General features: G+C 49.5%; 1 protein-coding gene across 2 annotated transcripts in view; it reads right to left on the bottom strand.

The window, feature by feature from the left end:
* Positions 1 to 2,069: 2,069 nt before the first annotated feature.
* The window catches only part of SUSD6 (sushi domain containing 6), a 100,099-nt gene continuing 84,415 nt past the window's right edge, over positions 2,070 to 17,753 (bottom strand). For both annotated transcript variants that reach the window (XM_032623044.1, XM_032623042.1), the window contains 3 exons: positions 17,335 to 17,473; positions 13,798 to 14,216; positions 2,070 to 11,849 (listed from right to left, as the gene is read on the bottom strand). In XM_032623044.1, coding sequence (XP_032478935.1) covers positions 11,824 to 11,849; positions 13,798 to 14,216; positions 17,335 to 17,473 — 584 coding nt within the window. In that variant the 3' untranslated portion in view covers positions 2,070 to 11,823. The remainder of the gene's footprint in view (positions 11,850 to 13,797; positions 14,217 to 17,334; positions 17,474 to 17,753) is intronic.

Here is a 17,753-nt window from a genome sequence, read left to right as displayed (position 1 = left end):
GGTTCGTGGTGATGTGTTACTGCAGCCCTAGTAAATTAATGCAGAGTCCCAGGGTCATTGCCCATGAACTCCTGGTCACATTCCCTCTCCATGGCCCCAGGAGGCCACAGGTGCCCAAAACTCTGCTGCAGGCTGCATCTCAGCTTTCCAGTTTATCCCACCCGCCTGGCCTAAGCCTGCCTTCTCTGACCGGCAGAGGACTAGTGTCTAGTCTGACATTAGATGGCGCCAGCAGGCTGAGCCATCCCGGCTCCCTCACTGTGGGCTGAGCTCCCAAGGCCAAGACAAGGAACAGACATCAACTTTTTAAGTTCTTCCCAAAGAGGTGGCTTTTGTTCTGTCAGAGGGAGGAAGTCAGATGCTTTCACCTGCAAACTGTCCTTCCCAGCCTCCGAGTTTGAGCTGCTGTGGGGAGAAATCAGAGGAGCCGAATTATTGCCCTCACCTCCCCACCTCCCTGGGGTTTTTTTTGTTTTGTTTTGTTTTTTTGTTTGTTTGCGGTACACTGGCCTCTCACAGTTGTGGCCTCTCCGTTGCGGAGCACAGGCTCCGGACGCGCAGGCTCAGCGGCCATGGCTCACGGGCCCAGCCGCTCCGCGGCATGTGGGATCTTCCCGGACCGGGGCACGAACCCGTGTCCCCTGACTCGGCAGGCGGACTCTCAACCACTGCGCCACCAGGGAAGCCCCTTCCCTGGGTTTTGCCCTCCCAGGTGGGCTGTGTTCTGGTCCTTCGAGTTCCCCTACATGTTCCTATGGGAGGCCAACCACTTCTTTTTTCACCCCAGAAGCAATTCCCTAGAACAGGCTTTGATTCTCCCCCTGGACAAGTCTGATGGACTCTTCCCTGGGTCCTGGTCCCTCAGCCCCATATACTCCGGGACCCTTTGCACAGCTCCCTACATTCCCTCTTTCCAATCAAAGCCCTTGTGCATTTCTCTGTTCTTCCTCTTTTTCTCCTCCACCATAGAGATGTACGGTTGACCCTTGAACAACATAGGGGTTAGGGGTACCCACACCCAGTAGTGGAAAATCTGAGTATAACTTTACTGTCCAATGTCCATATCCAAGGTTCTGCATCTGTGGATTCAACTCACGTAGTACTGTGGTATTTACTATTGAAAGAAATCCATGTATAAAATGGACCAGCACAGTTCAGACCCATGTTGTTCAAAAGACCTGCACAGTCTTTTTGACCTGTTTTTAAAATTCCTTTCCATACAGTAGAGTCAACCACAGAGACCTCAGACCTCTTAACCTGAACGACCTTCCCAAATATGTGAGCAATGGTCTCATTTCTTCCACACTGACTCAAGCCCACCTTCTGGGCTAACCACCTGAGGGCTGCTCTTCCTTCTCTCACCAGGATGCCTGCAGTGGCCTCCTGGTCAGGTTTCCACTCTAATTTATTGTCCACCAAGTTCTTTCCTAATATACTCAGAGCCTGTCCTTCCGCTCTTCAAAATCCTTCTTTGGCTCCCACTTGCCTAGGGAATCACATCCAAATCCTTAAGACGGCAGTCAAAGTCCTGCTCCAGCTGGTGCTGTCATATCTTTCTAGCTATTTCCCTCACTAGCTTCCTCCACGCTGTCTGCCACCTGGATACGTCACTGTGGGAGAGCGCCTTGGTCAGAGCCCCCTTTGGAAATTGAATGTTATATTAATTTGCTGGGGTTGCTGTAACAAAGTACCACAGACCAGGTGGCTTAAACAACAGAAATTCATTGTCTCAGTTCTGGAGGCTGGAAGTCTGAGATCAAGGTGTCGGCAGGGTTGGTTCCTTCCAAGGGCCGTGAGGGAAGGACCTGTCCCAGGAGGCTCTCCTTGGCTTGTGGGTGGCTATCCCTGTGTCTCCACATCGTCTTCCTTCTGTATCTGTGTGTCCAAATTCCCTCTTCTTATGAGGACATCAGTCATATTGGATTAGGACCCACCCTAATGACCTCATTTTAACTTAATTACCACTTTAAAGATGCTATCTCCAATTTCAGTCACATTCCAAGGTACTGGGAGTTAGGACTTCCAACATATGCATTCATGGGGGTGGACACAATTCAGTTCATAACATGAAAGATTCCAAGCCATAATTTTTATTTTCTCCAGGAAGGCAGGTGGAAATAACAGGCAATGAATACTGTTTATTGTTCTTAAGCAAAGCTCTTTGGGGAGCTGTGTGTCCCTTCCCAGAAGGCAAATTACTAATATGTAACAAGAGAAAAGATCAGATACATTTGCAAAAGTTCTTTGTATTTTCTCTGTAGCTAGGTATCATGCATTTTGTTTTTTTAAGAGATAATTTAATTTTGAGCAGGTAATATATCCACTTGCTGCAAAATTCAAAAGTACAAAAGGTGTAGAAAATGACCCTTCCTCCCAAGTCATGCTCCGTCCCCAGAGGCACCCAATGCTGACCATATCTGGAATGATCCTCTGTGCACAGAAAAGGATGTACATTGACACATTTTAAAAATCCTTTTTTGTACACAAATGATAAGCGTTCCAACACCCTCTTCTGCACCTGGCTTTTTTTGGTTTTTTTTTTTTTTACAACAGTGTATCCTGCAGATTAATCCAGAGCTATTTTATTCTTTTTTTTTCCTGTATTCATTTTATGTTCAGATGTATCACATGTATTTAACCAGCCTATGTTGATGATTGTTATTTTCAAATTTTGGCTTTATTAGACAACTGCAATGAATAGCTTGTATACTTTTCGATTTGCCATGTATTATGCGAGGATATCTTTCAGAAAAATTCCTGCAAGTAGAATTTCTAGGTCAAACAGTGTATTGTAATATTCTTTAAGTAAATAATTTTATTTAGAAACAAATTTCCAGAAAGTTTCCTGAACCATGTGGGGAGTATGTTGTCAGATCCCCTTTAACATGTATTTCCTATGAACAAGGACATGCCCCTGCATAACCTCAATATAACCAACGGAACAAGAAATGAACACGGATACATTACTACCATCTAATCCTCACACTCCATTCAGGTTTTGCCTGTTGTCCCAGTAACATCTTTTATGGCAAAAGCATCTAATTTAGAATCATGCCTTGCATTTCTCTGGAACAATTCCTCAGTGTTTCTGGACTTGTTCGACCTTGGCATTTTGAGGACTACAGGCCAGTTATTTTGTAAAATATCACTCAATTTGGGTTTGCCTCACTTTTCCATGATTAGATTTAGGTTGCATTTCAGGGCATGTTATGGAGGTGATGCTGGGTTCTCTCACTGCATTCCATCAGGCAGTGCATGATTTTGATTTGTCCCCCTAGATGAAGTGTCTACCAGGCTTCTGTTTATCTGTATGGACTCCTGGTCTCCTACCTTATTCAATGGATTATAATCTATTATATCATCATCACTTTACTTTGATGCTTATATTGCTCTTGGTTTGGCCAGTAGAAGCCCCTTCAAGTGGGAGTCCTTCGGACATGGACCCATCATTTCTTGAGCACTTTTTTTGCTCAACACAACAAAATATTGCACGCTCATCTAGTAGTCTTCCTGCCTGGGCTCTGGAAACAGCCATTTCTCCAAGAAGCCCTGGTTCCTTTTAGTGGAAAACAGTATTTAAATGCCAAGATCTGAACTCTAGATGTGTTTGCTATTGAAGTGTCACTGCTCCCAAACCCTCTGGAAAGAGCTAGGGAATATCGGTGTGTGTGTGTGTGTGTGTGTGTGCGCGTGTGTGCGTGTACATGTGTACGTGCATTACATCTATATTTCTATATCTATTTATGTAGATTGAAACCATGAAAACCTACCATTCCAATCTGACACTGCAGGGTTCATTGTGTTTGTTCTGTTTCCCATTCTGATATATGTAACTCTGCCCCCACTTAATGGCATTAGAATTGAATTGTTCAGAAGAGAAGGGAAGGGGAGCTGCGCGATAACTTGATGGTTGCCGCCAAATTGCTCTCTGTACCAAATTGGTACAGAGAATGCACCAATTTACACTCCCAGGCCTCTACAGTCTGGAGAGTCCTCTTCTTCATACTTCCCACCCCACAGCTCCTTGGGTTTTTTCTTTGTTTGGTCGTCGTTGTTTTCAGTTTTAGTATTAAAAAAAATTGAACTATAGTTGATTTACGATGTTATGCTAATTTCTGCTATACAGCAAAGTGATTCAGTTACACATGTGTACATTCTTTTTTTCATATTCTTTTCCATTATGGTTTATCATGGGACATTGAATACAGTTCCCTGTGTTATACAGGAGGACCTTGTTGTTTCCACAGCTCCTTGTTGACTTACTCCCCTACCTGTAGTGTTAAAACACAATTCATCCTTCACGATGCAAAGCAAATGGCACCTTCCCTAGGGAGTCTCCCTGCTCGTCCCGAAAGAAATGAACTCTTCCCTCTTCACTCCCCAGGCACTTGGCTGGTGCGCCATCAGATTTCTTTAAGCTCTGCCTTAAGTTTCAGACAGCTATTTAATCTCTTTTCTCCCCTGTTAGTCTGCAAACTCTTAGAGGGCGAAGACTGAGTCTTATTCACTGCTGTGCCCCTGGAATCTAGTATCAGACTTTGTGTAAAGTGAATCCTAAAAAAAAAAAATTTTTTTTTTGGTTGATTGAATTAGCAAATGAATGAATGAACAAATGATTAGGAGTGGGAATGGCCATCCCATAGAAAGGCTACAGCACCAAAGTCTCAAAAAGTCTTTGGAGCCGATGTTGAAGGGCTTCAAGAGGCCACCCCAGAAGCCAGAGCAGCCCCCATGCTTGGTGTGTTTGTGTGGAGCCAAAGTCCTTCCTTTCAGCCCCAGCCAGCAGGCTGAACCTGCAAGCAGGCTGCCTTTGTTGGAGGCTGGACTACCTGCTCCCACAGGAAGCTCTGCCGTGGGGAAGTCCACACTTGCCAAAACCTCCTCAGTTTTCTGCCAAGTTGGGAATCGTCTGCCATCCCAGGCTCAGGGACAGTTCAAGCTGCCCCAGATGGGCTGCTCAGGACATTCCTATGCTGTGAAATTTCCTTTTCTGGGGGCCGTAGGGCATCATGGGAAATCTGAAATGCCAAACAGCTGTTCACCTCTGGGCGTGGGACGGGATGGTCCCCAAGCCCTGTGATGCTCCTCTACCACCACAGAGCTTAGAGCAGCAACCCGGACCCCTCTTGGGAACGTGTCATGTCTTGCCCAGGTTCAGATTAATTCCTTTCCTCAGGAATTTATCTATCTATCATCTATCTTTCTCTATATATATAATGCATTATTTAATTTAGAAGAGGAATCGCGGTTTTGATTTTTCATCTCAAACATGGATGTCTCAGACGTCAAACCTGGACAGTTTTCGATATATGTCTTTGTTACAAAGAGTAAGCAAATTATATTTTAAAATTCAACTTCAGGAATAATGAAACAAGTGTGAATCAAAGCACCATTTTCTGTCAACTGGCATATTTTTAAAAATGATAACTCCCCACGCTGGTGAGGTTGTTTAGGAAAATGAACACTGCCAGTGACAACATAATTTGGAATAACTTCCCTGGTGGGCAATCTGAGATGTAGCAAAAGACTCTAAAGTGTGTGTTTCTTCTCATCTAGCAGTTTCACTTCCAGTAGTTTATGCCAGAGAAATAATTTAAAATACTATCAAACCACTGGTTGTAAGAATTTAAAAAAAAATTTGGCAACTTCAAAGTCCAAATTACCAATACGGCAGAAAACTATACAACCCTTAAAAATGAAGTCAACGAAATTTTATGAGATTAGAACAACATTGCCAGCAAGAGGTGGAATTATGGGTGATTGTAATGTCCTTTCTAAATTTTCTCAAATGCCTATGTGTTACTTTGGCGTACCGCAAGATATTTTAAGTAGCCTGAGAAAGCCCTGCCCTGGAGACTGTTACTACTTTTGTTCTCGTCTAGGGGTCTCCACTTTCCAAATTGGGAGGCAGGGGTTCAGCAGCAGGGCAGAAAATTCTTCTGCTCTCCTCCCATCCACTTTCCAACCTGAGGCAACCACTTCAAAGACAGCCCTTCCCCCAGCAGCTCTGCAGGTTTCGCAGGCTGTTGCCTTTGTCCCCCTCATCTGTCATCAAGAGAAAGGCCGCAAGCCTGTGGTTGACCCCGTTTTGACAGGACTACCCAGCATACCTTACCTGATGGGACATGTTTCTGCACCTATTTCCCAACGACAGAGACGACTTACCTCTCACTGAAACAAGCAATCTTTCCTGTGTTTTTTCTTGTAGAAGAACAACTCCCACCGCTTTGTGAATTTATGTCTTATCACATTTCTGCATAGCTTAAATGCCTCCTCCCGACACCGTGATGGGTACGTCCTATCCTTTGAGATGAGCATAGTTTATTATCCTCGTGAACAGTGTGCCATTTCCCTGCCCCAAAATTAAGTGTTTTTCCTCTACCTGAAGCTCACTGGTGAGACAGAGACTCTGAAGGGCAGAAAGAAGGGGGTGAGGGCCTGGAGAGGCAGGCAAGAGTGTGATGGGGTAGGAACGGGCCAAGGGAGGGGATCGCTCCAGCAGGGGTATCTGGGTTTGAATTCAATCCTGGCCCCGCTTTGGGCAAGTTAGTTCACCTCTTTAGGCCTCACTTTCATTCTATATCGTCTGGGGCTCTGGGCAGGGATGGTACCCACCTTCTAGAGCTGCTGTGTGGGTTCCATGAGTTTACACACACGGAGTACTTAGAAGCCTGACTGGTACAGAGTAAGTGCTTTTTAACGATCAGCTTTTATCACCATTACTCCTATTGGTAGAATACTCTTCTTTTCCTCTCCTTGCAATTAATGTCAGTGATGTCTGTGCGGACCCTTCTGAGGACTGGTGCTCTGAGGCTGAGACTGGGTGCTTGGCACAGATGCCCCTAGAATGTTTTCCCACCTGACACTGTTAGAGAAACACATCCTGACCATTACCCCAAGGGCAAATTTAAGGGTGGCCTGGTTTTCAATACCAAAGTACCCTGTACATCTCTCTACTCACACCCTTGACTTTACTACCTGTTGCAACTGCTCGAGTACTGTCGGCCTCTCCTACCTGGCAATGATGACCTCTTCACCTCTATGTCCTCTGCCCTTTCATCTCTAGATCTCCATCATCTCCCCTCCCCAAACTGTGCCTTCCATTTCTCCATCTCAGAGAATGGTGTTGCTGTTTACCTAGCTGCTCAAACTGCCTTATTTCCCACAAGACCCAACAACTTCTTACATGGTCTCCAGGTACTTATGTTATATCCCCCTAAATGCATTCTTCTTAAGAGACATAGATAGCTTCCCAAAAAAATGAACAACAACAAAAAAAAAACCCAGAGCTTACTAAGTCTTTCTATTACTTAAAACCATTAAGGCACTTGTTGCCCTTAGGATGAAGTGAAACTTCTCAGCTTGGCTGGCCGGGGCCTCCTACCACTGGCCTCTGCTTACCTCGCTCAGCCCGTCCTGAGCCACTCTGCCCTCAGCCCTGCCTGCGGCGGCCCTAGACGCCTTTCAGTTTCTCAAACTAAATGTGCTTTTCTGCTGCCTTCACACCCACACACACATCATGCCCTGCTCCGCAGCCTCACTCTTCTGGCCCTTCGCATCTCAGCTCACGTGGCATCTCATCCAAAAGGTGTTTCTGACTGTCCCCCGACGTAACTTCGGCGATCACAGCCATCACTGCATAGCGTTGGGGCTGTCTGCTTTCCTGATACGTTAGGAATCCCACGCAGGCCCCAGACTCACGGTGTTGCTCACTGCCGAATCCCAGCTTGAGCACAGTGGGGGGCACACTAAGAGCACTAAAAAACCAAGAGAAGTGATGTATTTCCACTTACGTTTGTGGTCTCCCTTCCCTGTACCTTCATCCTGTCTCCTCTTACCAGGTACCTCTCTCCCCAGAGCTAGCGCTTCATCCCTTCACGAGCTCCTGCCCATAGGAGGGTTGCTGCAAAAACTTTCTGGAAGGATCACATCTCTCACAACTGCCTTCATAAGAACTTTTTTTTAATTATTATTATTTAGAAATGCAGTTATATACATAGAACAATTAAAATTAAATTAAACTTTGTACAAATATTAAAATACTATCTTCACACCCACTGCAATGTACAGGATACCAAAAAATATATATATAAAATAAAATAAAGCAAACCCAAACTGACTGACATCCTGCACAGTCAATGATGCGTGTGTCATGTGAAACCATTGCAGAGATTCCATAGTGGTGTGATGAGAAGCCTGGGCAGGGTGTGGTGGGCTGCCAGGCAACCCTCCTCGTCCCTCTCTCCTCCCTGCTTGGCGATCTGAGTGCTTTGCCCCTGCATCTTCCCCAGCTCCTAGCAGAGGGCTCAGCCTTGGGGTTCTCATTCAAAATTCTACCAGATTTTCAACTGGTGGTTAAGAGGAGTCGCTTCCCAGGAAAGCTGAGCCTGCCTTTCCCTCTCCGGGGAACTGGCTACTCTACCACTCAGTGCACCCATCTATCAAACAAAATCCTCTCGGAGCCCCTCACCGGACACCAGTAATGACAGGCCCGATGCTGAGAGCCAGGAGCCCTAGCAGGCTCCACGAGAAACGCTCCCAGCCTCTATCCTCAGCAAAGAACATCTGGAATTAAGCTGTCAAGCCCGTGTCCCTTCCCTCCTGGGCCCGTTATTCTCAAGGCGGGGGGGGGGGGGGGGGGGGGGGGGGGGGGAGGGGGAACAGGCAAGGATCTAGAAATATTTGCAGCATTTTCCATTCTCTACATCAAGATGTTCCCTGGGAATGGAAGTGACATTGTTATGTAGAAAGTAAGTGGTTTGAGCTCTTCTGGGATGGGGAGGGGAAAGGCCGAGTGCTAGGATTCCTGGGCCACCACTAACTTAGCCGGAAAAGTGTACCTTTGTCTGTCTTGCCATCCAGCTTCTCCACGGAGCTTTAAAGCTGGGGGAAGGGGAGAGGAGGAGGGCAGGAAGAATGGGGATGACAACATGAGTTCTGTTTGCAAATGGAGTGTTAGCAGGATGTACATTGAAATACCTTATGAGACCCAAAGAACTCACAAAGTGGCCAGGACTCGGCCCATTTCACACCCAGTGAAGTGGGAGCGTAGCACACAAAACTCAAAAATGGCAAAAGACAGAGCCTGCGTGCTGAACTAAGGCATTGAAAGGGATGGAAAGTTTAAGTAATTTTCACCACATACTGGTCCTTGAAAGTCACCGGAATGTGACTGCAAGTTGCCAGGATATAAAACCTGCACTGAGTCAGCTCATGTATGCAAAACAAACAAAACAAAACACCCTTTTAAAAGTCCTTTGGTGCCAACCGTTCTCCTGGGCAAGTACTCTGCTGGACTCCCCTGGAGGGGAGCCCGGGAAGCCAGACCATGGGCAGTTTTCCCCACCTGCTCCAGGCCCCTCTGGCAGCCCCCAGCACCACCTTGTCTCTCAGCCAGGCCCCACTCCAAGGCAGCTGTGGGGGGCCCTGATCCTTTGCAAGGGACAAAGGCCAGAAGCTCTAGAAACAGCAGCGCATGGCTGATGTGAGAGCAGAAAACTCACTGCGGTAAGCCGTCGTCGGTGTCAGCAGCAATGAGGCTGGCTCTGCACCCACAGGCCGGGGGACTCCGGGAGGCCCCAGCAAAGCCAGTGACATGGGGGACCTGGCAGGGAGGTTCCTGACTTTTCTCTCTTCCCTACCGGGTGGCGAGTCTGGGCTTGTGATCCCCAGGGCGGGCGGGCCAAGCGGAAGAAGGGTTCAGAGGGCAGGCGGGCCAAGCCGGTCACCTCTGTGGCTGAATATACCGCAAACAAAAAGTGCAATCTCTTGGGTGAGAAACCCAGAGTAACTGGATAGAAAAAGGTAAGAGCTTCCATTTAAAGAAAGATCCTAGACTAGAATTCAGATGTTGGAAGATTGGGCAACAGAAGCTGCAGGCTCAGCAATGAGACTTTGGATGCCTCCCCCTGGTCCCTGCTCTCTTTTGCAGGAAGACAAGGGCAGCTGGTGGGTGGAACAGAACCTGTGCAGGGTGAAGCGGCGGGGCCGGGGACCCTGCCCTCCAGATGGGCCCTGTGCCAGCAACGGCCAGCAGGCACGTCTCCAAAAACGGCCTCTTCTGAGGCCAAGGACAGCCCTGCTCTGTTCGTCTCCCTCCCTCCAGCTCTCGGGCCAGGGCTGAGGGCACACAGCACGAGAGGGCTCCCGCGGGGAGGAGCCCGACTCACCTGAGCCGAGGGAAGACTACAGGGGCGGCGAGCCCCCCGGCAGAGCCCGGAGTAAAGTGCGCGTGTGAGAGTGGAGGCGGGAGGCTGAGGGCGGGCCATTCGTTCTTCTCCTCTTGGAGGCCACCCGCAGCCCCCCCGGAGCTACCCTGTTAGGTCAGGAACTGAAAACACATCGGGCTCTACTATTTTCACCACCCCAGACAGAGGCTGGGGGAAGGAGCGGAGGCGCGGTGCTTCAGAAACAAAACAGTTAACACGCGCTCCGTAGTGCCACATCTCCTGAAGAGGCAGCAGCCCTGTCAGTGTGGGACCCTCGGCCGAGGGAGCGGCCCCAGCAGGGCCCCGGAGCCAGGCTGCTTCCAAACCATCTCCACCAACAAGCTGGGGCGGGGGTGGGGGGTGGGGTGTGTGTGCCGACTGTGTCTTGGGCCCTCCCGGTGCCAGGAAGACCAGGGAGTCGTCTGCCAGCTGTGACGAGTGGAGGGGCGGCAGGGGAGGGTGGAACGAGGAAAAGCAGCAGCGAGGCAAGCAGCAGGATGCTTCCTGGGCACAGTTACTAAGGCACGTGACTGTGGTGAGGAGGACCCTCAGGACCGGGGCGGAGCTGCCTGCAGCTGCCTGGGGACACGGTCCGCCGGCGCCTCTCAGGCCCCCTTCCCTCACCATGAACCCAGAACAGGGCAACTGGCCCCAACTGCCAGCGACCAGATGGGCATCCCATGGCATCTCAGCAACACTCCCGACCCGTGGATGATTCGCCTCAGGCCCCGGCCGGCAAGGAAGCCGGAGCTGCGCAGGATCAAACCCAGGAGGCCACATGCAACTCCCCGCTATGCTCCAGGGAAAGAGAAAAGACCAAGGCCAGGAAGGCCAGATGCTGGAAGTAGGAAGTGAGAACTTGCATATGCGGAAGACGATCGATCATTATCAGCCACCGTCCTCCCCTCCCTTGGGATCTTCTGGATGCTTCTTGGAGACTCGACAGGGCCAGGTGCTGGCACCTCTGAGCTACAGAGCTGGGCGCTGGGACAGCTCTGGCATGACTTTACACAGCCTCCCTGCTCAGCCAAGCAATGCGCTGAGCGTCAACCAAGGGTAGGCCAAGGGAGCCACACGCTTGCCCCAATTCGAGCCACTCTCGGATCTGCTCCCGCTAAGGGCAGCGGTGCCAGTCCCCAAAGGAAACAGGCCAGACCCAGGCCCGGCCCCCTGTGTGGCAGAGTGCCGCCACCAAGGCTTGCAGGACAGCAACAAGCCCGCGTGACAGGGACACTGGACGGGCGGGCGGAAGGCACAAGTAAACGCAGCGCTCTCGGGCCCATGGGGGCTGCCGCCCAAGCGCTCGCTCGCTGGAGCGGACCCGGAGGGCTCGGGGAAGGAAGGGCTCAATCCAGCACATTCAACGATGTCCCCGACACAGACGGGAAGGTTGGGCCAGGCAAAAAGCCAGCTCCTCCAGCTGTCCAGCAGGCAGATGGTGAGAATCTTCCTTGAGTTTCCAGCCAAGGTGGGCCTGCAGGCCCTCAGAGATACAGAGATACACAGATACACAGGTGGCAGCTCAGGTATCCGGGCAGGGCAGCTGGAGTACGCGGTGCTCAAACCCACAGGGAGAGGGAGGGAGGGCAGAGAGGAGAGAAGCCAGCGGCAGCCCTCATGCTTCTTTCAACAGTGGGATATCTGCGGGCAGAGGAGGACGGAGAGCACAGTGGTTAGCCCATGTGAGTGACTCTGCAGCACACCTGACCCTGTCGCAGGGATCCTATGTTTAAAGAAATAAAATGCCCTGTTCACAGGCTTCTAGGTAGCCTAAATCCCTCACCCTTTTCTACGCCTTCCTTGCTCATCTCTCCCTCTGCCTGTGTGACAAAATCGGAACATTCAGTCGGGTACTCAAACCCCTTCTGGTCCTACCACCTTGAACCCTCTTCTCTGCTTTAACTATGCTGGTTTAGTTGCTTCTCTTTCTATCCTTATTCTCGCCCTATGAGGCTCCTGAGCCCTGGTTAAGTCTCACCTCCTCCTTCAAGCCATCCTCCAGCTGTGTGTTACTGAGTAAATCACTCCCCATCTCTGGGTCTTGGTTGACTCATCTGTCACCGGGCTTAGACTGACACCTTAAGGGCCTGGCTTCCTTCAGTACTGTCAGCCCCAGACAGCTCAGGCTTAGCCTGCAACCAACTCGATAACCTATGTGTCTTGTTTTTTTGCACTCCTCATTCTGACATGGACCCTACCATTCTCGGTTCCATTTTTTCTCAAGTACAGGCTCCATCTTCCCAACTGACTGACAATCCATGTGGGCAGAGAGCATGTTTCACAGTTCTTTCCATCACACCTGAAACCTAACCCAGCACCTGGCACAAGATGGGCTCTGAAAAACGCTTGTTCAATACCTGGAACAAAGCAAGGGAGCAAGGAGGAGAAGGGAGAAGAGCTGGCACCACCTTGGCTCCTTAGGAAGGGTAAGGGCTGAGGCTTGTGTCAATACGTGCAGACACACAATATGTAAAGCTGGCTGCCCATGGGGTCACTGGCTTCCACCTTTAAACCCTGGCCACCTATTTAATGGCCCCTTCCTAGCTCTATATCCCACCAAGACAAAAGGAGGCATGCTGCTGGCAATCAGGAAACCCTACACCTGATCTGCACTTAAGAATTTCCAACCTCTTTGCTTTCAGATATTCTAAACCATACACATTAACTGTGCCCAGGACTCCCAGGAAACAGAGAGTTTTCTCTAAGGCTCTTTTACTGGGGGGGGGGGGGGGGGGGGGGGGGCCGGGTTCTAAAGGGAAACATCTAGATTCAGTCTGCATCCTGAAACACAGTGGGATTTTACGTAAAGATGTTTTTTAAAGTGACAGAGTCAATCCCAATGTTCGACTCTCCAGGCTCCCGTAAAGGCAGAGGTGTCAGGAGGGGGCAATTTTGTTCTCTGGCTGGTTTGCCACAAAGGACCTGGAGTGACCTGGGAGGCAGCACGGCACCACGGGGCTACAACGCAAGTTTGGGAGCAGATCCCTCGGCTTCAAATCCCAGCTCAGCCACCTACCAATGGGCAAGTGACTTAACCTCTTTGAGCCTCAGTATCCCTATCTGTAAAAGGGGGCTGGTAATAATACCCACTTCTCAGGATCACTGTGAGGTCTGACTGACACAGTGCAAGAAAACCAACTAGCACGGGACCTGGCATGCTCCTATTTAAAATGAAGCAGCTGGAATGCTCTGGGAGAGGCAGGCTCCAGTTTCCTCTGTCATAAGACCCCACACCTCCTTGTTATTCCTGTTCTTTCAGGAACATAAAAATTATGACAAGAGGACAGGCCCCACTCCACCTCCAACCGGCTGTCTACCCTTTGATTTAGCATATCCCTGAGGCCATGAATAGTTTCGGAGACTCCAAACCTATTAAAATTCACAGACAATAGTGAAAAGCCGCCCTATACGGAGCCCAAAGGCCTACCTGGGGCTCCGAGGGTAAAATTCTATTTTGTAGGATAATCCCCCAGGTATTATCTTTCTTTGCCGCCAGATACACCAATTATCAGAAAGGTTCGCCTTCCTTCCTCACTCCCAGCAAGGACCCTGAGCAGATAATAACTTACGGTCAGCACAGAGCACCTACCATCTGTGTAGTCCTCCGACGTGAGGCTTTGTATGTCACTGTTCTCTGAATCTGGGGCTTCTTTGTGTGCCACTCGGCTGTTCCCTGAGCCGGCCACCCAGGAGGAGGGGGCTGCCTGATGCACCATCACAGTCTCCGAGCCCCGAGAGCCCCGGGCTTCACACAGTCCGGGCTGGCCTGGGGCCTCCTCCTCTCCACCTGCGGAGGAGCAGGCCCCCTGGTCCTGCAGCTGCTGCTCCCGCGGCCCGCTCCTCCCGCCGGGCCCAGACCCTTCTGACAGCACAATGTGCACTCTGGGGTCAGCGGGCGGCACACAGCGACCGGAGCTGCCATACACAGCCTCCTCGTACGACGGCAGCGCGACCTGGACCCCATCCACCATGATGGACACCTGGTCCCCGGACACCCCCTGGTCACGCCTGCATCCGTAGGGAAGGACAAAGGAAGAATCAGAATACACGCACAGGTAAATATCACAATATCAACACCACCAACCGTTTCTGACCACTTACTATGGTACCCGGCACGGCACTAAGGGCTTTACACACTTTGCCCCACTAAGTCCTCACCTGAGTCCTTTCAGGTAGATTCACCAAGAACGCAGATGAGGCTCAGAGTAGTTAAGTAACCTACCCAGTCGCACAGCTGGTAAGGGAGGAAGCTAGGATGTGAATCCATTCCACCTGCTTCCAAAGACTGTGTTCTTAACCTCTGGGTACACAGGCACCTAGCCCTCTGGTCCTGTGCAAAAACGAGGAAGCTAGAGACCCAGAAATAAAGCCATTCACTCAGCACAGCTAAGACAGGAAAGTGGGAGAATGACGGCTACAAATACCCGTGAATATACCCCTGCCTGCGCACTTCACGCGGGTATACTGTATGGTATGTAAATGACATCTCCATCAAGCTCCTTTTAAAAAGAGGAGGAGGAAAAGAAGCACCGTGGTCTTGAAATGGGACACTGGACTCAAAAACTGAAGAATTTTATTCTTTTGACTCAGCCACTTTGCTTGCCTTTTATTTAATTTCCTTTAACTTCGTAAACTTAAAAAAATATGTGAATTATAACACAAATATCAGACAAACATCGAAAAATGTACAGCTGACTTATTCCAGAGGTAACATGGCGTACAAGCCCTAGCTGGGTCAAGAAACAGAACACTGCTGGCACCGCCTACCCCACCCCCGCCATGTCCATTCCTATCTCCTCACCACCAAAAGTAACCACGATCCCGACTCTCATGAAAATCGTTCCTTTGACTTTTATTTTAGTAATTTTACCGCCTAAACATGAATCCTTCAACACCAGTTATTTCTGCATATTTTTGACCTTTATATGAATGGGAAAGACAATAAATGCGTGTGTGTGTGTGTGTGTGTGTGTGTGTGTCTGACTTTGTATTTAACTCAACATTACGTTTGGGAGATTTATCCATGCAAATACTTCTTTTCTGGATTACTTTTATACATGCGCTTTTTTTTTTTTTTTTTTTTTTTTTGCCACTGTGAGGCTTGCGGGATCTTAGTTCCCAGGCCACCGGCAGTGGAAGGGCAGAGTCCTAACCATTAGACCACCAGGGAATTCCTGAACCATCCTGAAAATAAGTTACTTCTTACTAATTAAGACAGTAGTTAGCACACACCTCCCAAGAACCTCTTTTCCTATGTTAACTACAGCAATATTTACGTCCTGGAAATAACATTGGTATAATACTGTAATACACATGTTCCCAACTACCCAAAAATATATCTGCTTCAGCTGCTGTCTTGTTTGTTTTCATCCACAATCCAATTATGGATCATGCATTGCACTTAGTTGTCCTGTCTCTTGCATCTCTTTTAATCTAGAACAGGCCAATCTCGGCCTAGAACACTACACGCCATAGCACTGTCTGTGATGTCATGTCCTCTTCTGTGTGTCACACCAGGAGACACGTAAGGTCTATGGCTGGACCATATTATCATTGCTGGACTGTTTTATTTGTTCTCAATTTCCTCACCTGTACTTGCAGATAAAAATCTGTACTACCCAGTTCAAATGGCACACACACAGTGAGGATGACAGAAGTGGCACTCATAAAAGTGCTCAGACATTTCTGGAAAGAAGGGAAACTTTGATGGCAGGGTGGCATCCGAAAGCAGAGTGCATTCTGGCATGCGCTTAACTTTCGTTATTCAAAATAACATTTTTTTTTTTGTTGTTTAAAAAGTAATAGATGTACAAAATTTAAACAGGGTCTATAATGAAACCCAAGTCTCCCTGCCTCTTAGGCAAAATCAGTTACTTTGAACACACTGACTAGTTAACTACCAGGGGAAAATGATCCCTAATTTGGAAGAAATGAGGAACAGCTCGAGTTGACTTTACGTGGCAGTAGCCAATTCTTTCAAATACACAGTCCCTTCCAAATCTTCTCTAGTCTACTAATTGTTTAACTACCTTTAAAAATAGCTGCTACCCCCTGCCCCGAACAAAACAAAGTAACAAGAAGAAAGAAGAATCACACACACAGCACACAGATATTAGACTGGTCCCTGTCTGTGCATTCCAAACCAGGAGCATTTTATTGAATGCCGTTTAGTCTGCTCCTTCGTGCCTGTGCCGGACAACAGTCACTGAGGAAGGGCTGTGGAGGGACATAAACCGTTTTCTTCAGAGGGAACGAGGAAGGGCCAGGGCAACCCAAGCAGGTAAGGGGGCCATGCCAGCCTGGGAGAGTCCACCATGAGGGACCCACTGGGGGCCAGGTCCCCACCCCAACCTCACCTATCCAGTCTGGGATGACTTGTGGCTGGTGCACTCACCCGGAATAAGGAAAGTGACAAAGGTCGGCAAGAAAACCACTTCCTCGGTTTCTAGTATGGTATAGTGCAGTGCTTGCCAATCCTAGCTGCACGTCAGAACCACCTGGGGAGCTTTTTAAAACACTAATGCCAGGCACCCATCCCAAACTAAAGAAATCAGAACGTCTGGGGATGGAGGCCCAGGTGCTGGCGTTTGTTTTTAGCTTCCCACAGGTGCCTCTATGTGCATCCAGGAGAGGGGAACAGGGAGACAGGGCAGTGGCTCACAACTATGAGCCTGCATCAGAAACGCTTGGAGGGCCTGAGAAACACAGAGTTTCTCATTCTGTTGGTCTGGGGTGGGGCCTGAAAACCTGCATTCCTAACAAGCTCCCAGGTGATGCTGATTCTGCTGGGACCACACTTTGGGAACCATTGATGTAGGGGAAACAACATGCCACTCGAGTTGGACAGACTGGGGTTTAAATCTCACCTCTGTCATCACCTGAGTGAATGACTTAACTGCTCTGAGCCTCAGTTTCCTAATCTGCAACGATCGTGTGAGGATGAAGACAATGTATGCAAAGCAAAAGCACAGTGCCAGGCACATCTGGAAGCTTAACACACGGCAGGGCCCTCCCCTTTCCCCGGGTGCACACAGACCAGCAGAGGCCAGCAGGCCCTCCGGCACCCCTCCGCCAGCCAAAGGCCAGCCTCCACCGTGACGCACGCCGCCCGCTGCCACTGGCTCACCTGCTGTGATGGAAAGACTTCAGCTTTGGCTGCAGCAGCACAAACAGCACCACCAGGAGGAGAATGAGCGCCACGGAGCTGGCAGTGGAAGCCACGATGGACAGCGTGGGGACCCCGAGCGACGTGTGGGCGTCTTTGTCTACGAGAACAAGCCATCGTCAGACGTGTTTTGTACCCTGACACACGGAACGTGAGCCCCACGGCTGACCTTGTCAAGGGCCCCCTGCACGGTGCCACGCTGAGACATGCTACGTGTGGCCAGGGCCACTTTTGGAGTAACGGTGCAGAGCGGCTTTTACATCAGGGAAAGGGGACATTTCCCTATCCTGTTCCTGAATCTAAAATTCCCCTCACTTCGCTTCCCTAGAGGTCTTACCTTTATAAACCCCATCTGATCCTGTCCTTAAGAGCAGGCTGGA

Source organism: Phocoena sinus, chromosome 2 (assembly GCF_008692025.1).
Source record: "Phocoena sinus isolate mPhoSin1 chromosome 2, mPhoSin1.pri, whole genome shotgun sequence".
In the NCBI taxonomy this organism is placed as follows: domain Eukaryota; kingdom Metazoa; phylum Chordata; class Mammalia; order Artiodactyla; family Phocoenidae; genus Phocoena; species Phocoena sinus.
This window is presented reverse-complemented; position numbering and strand designations above follow the sequence as displayed.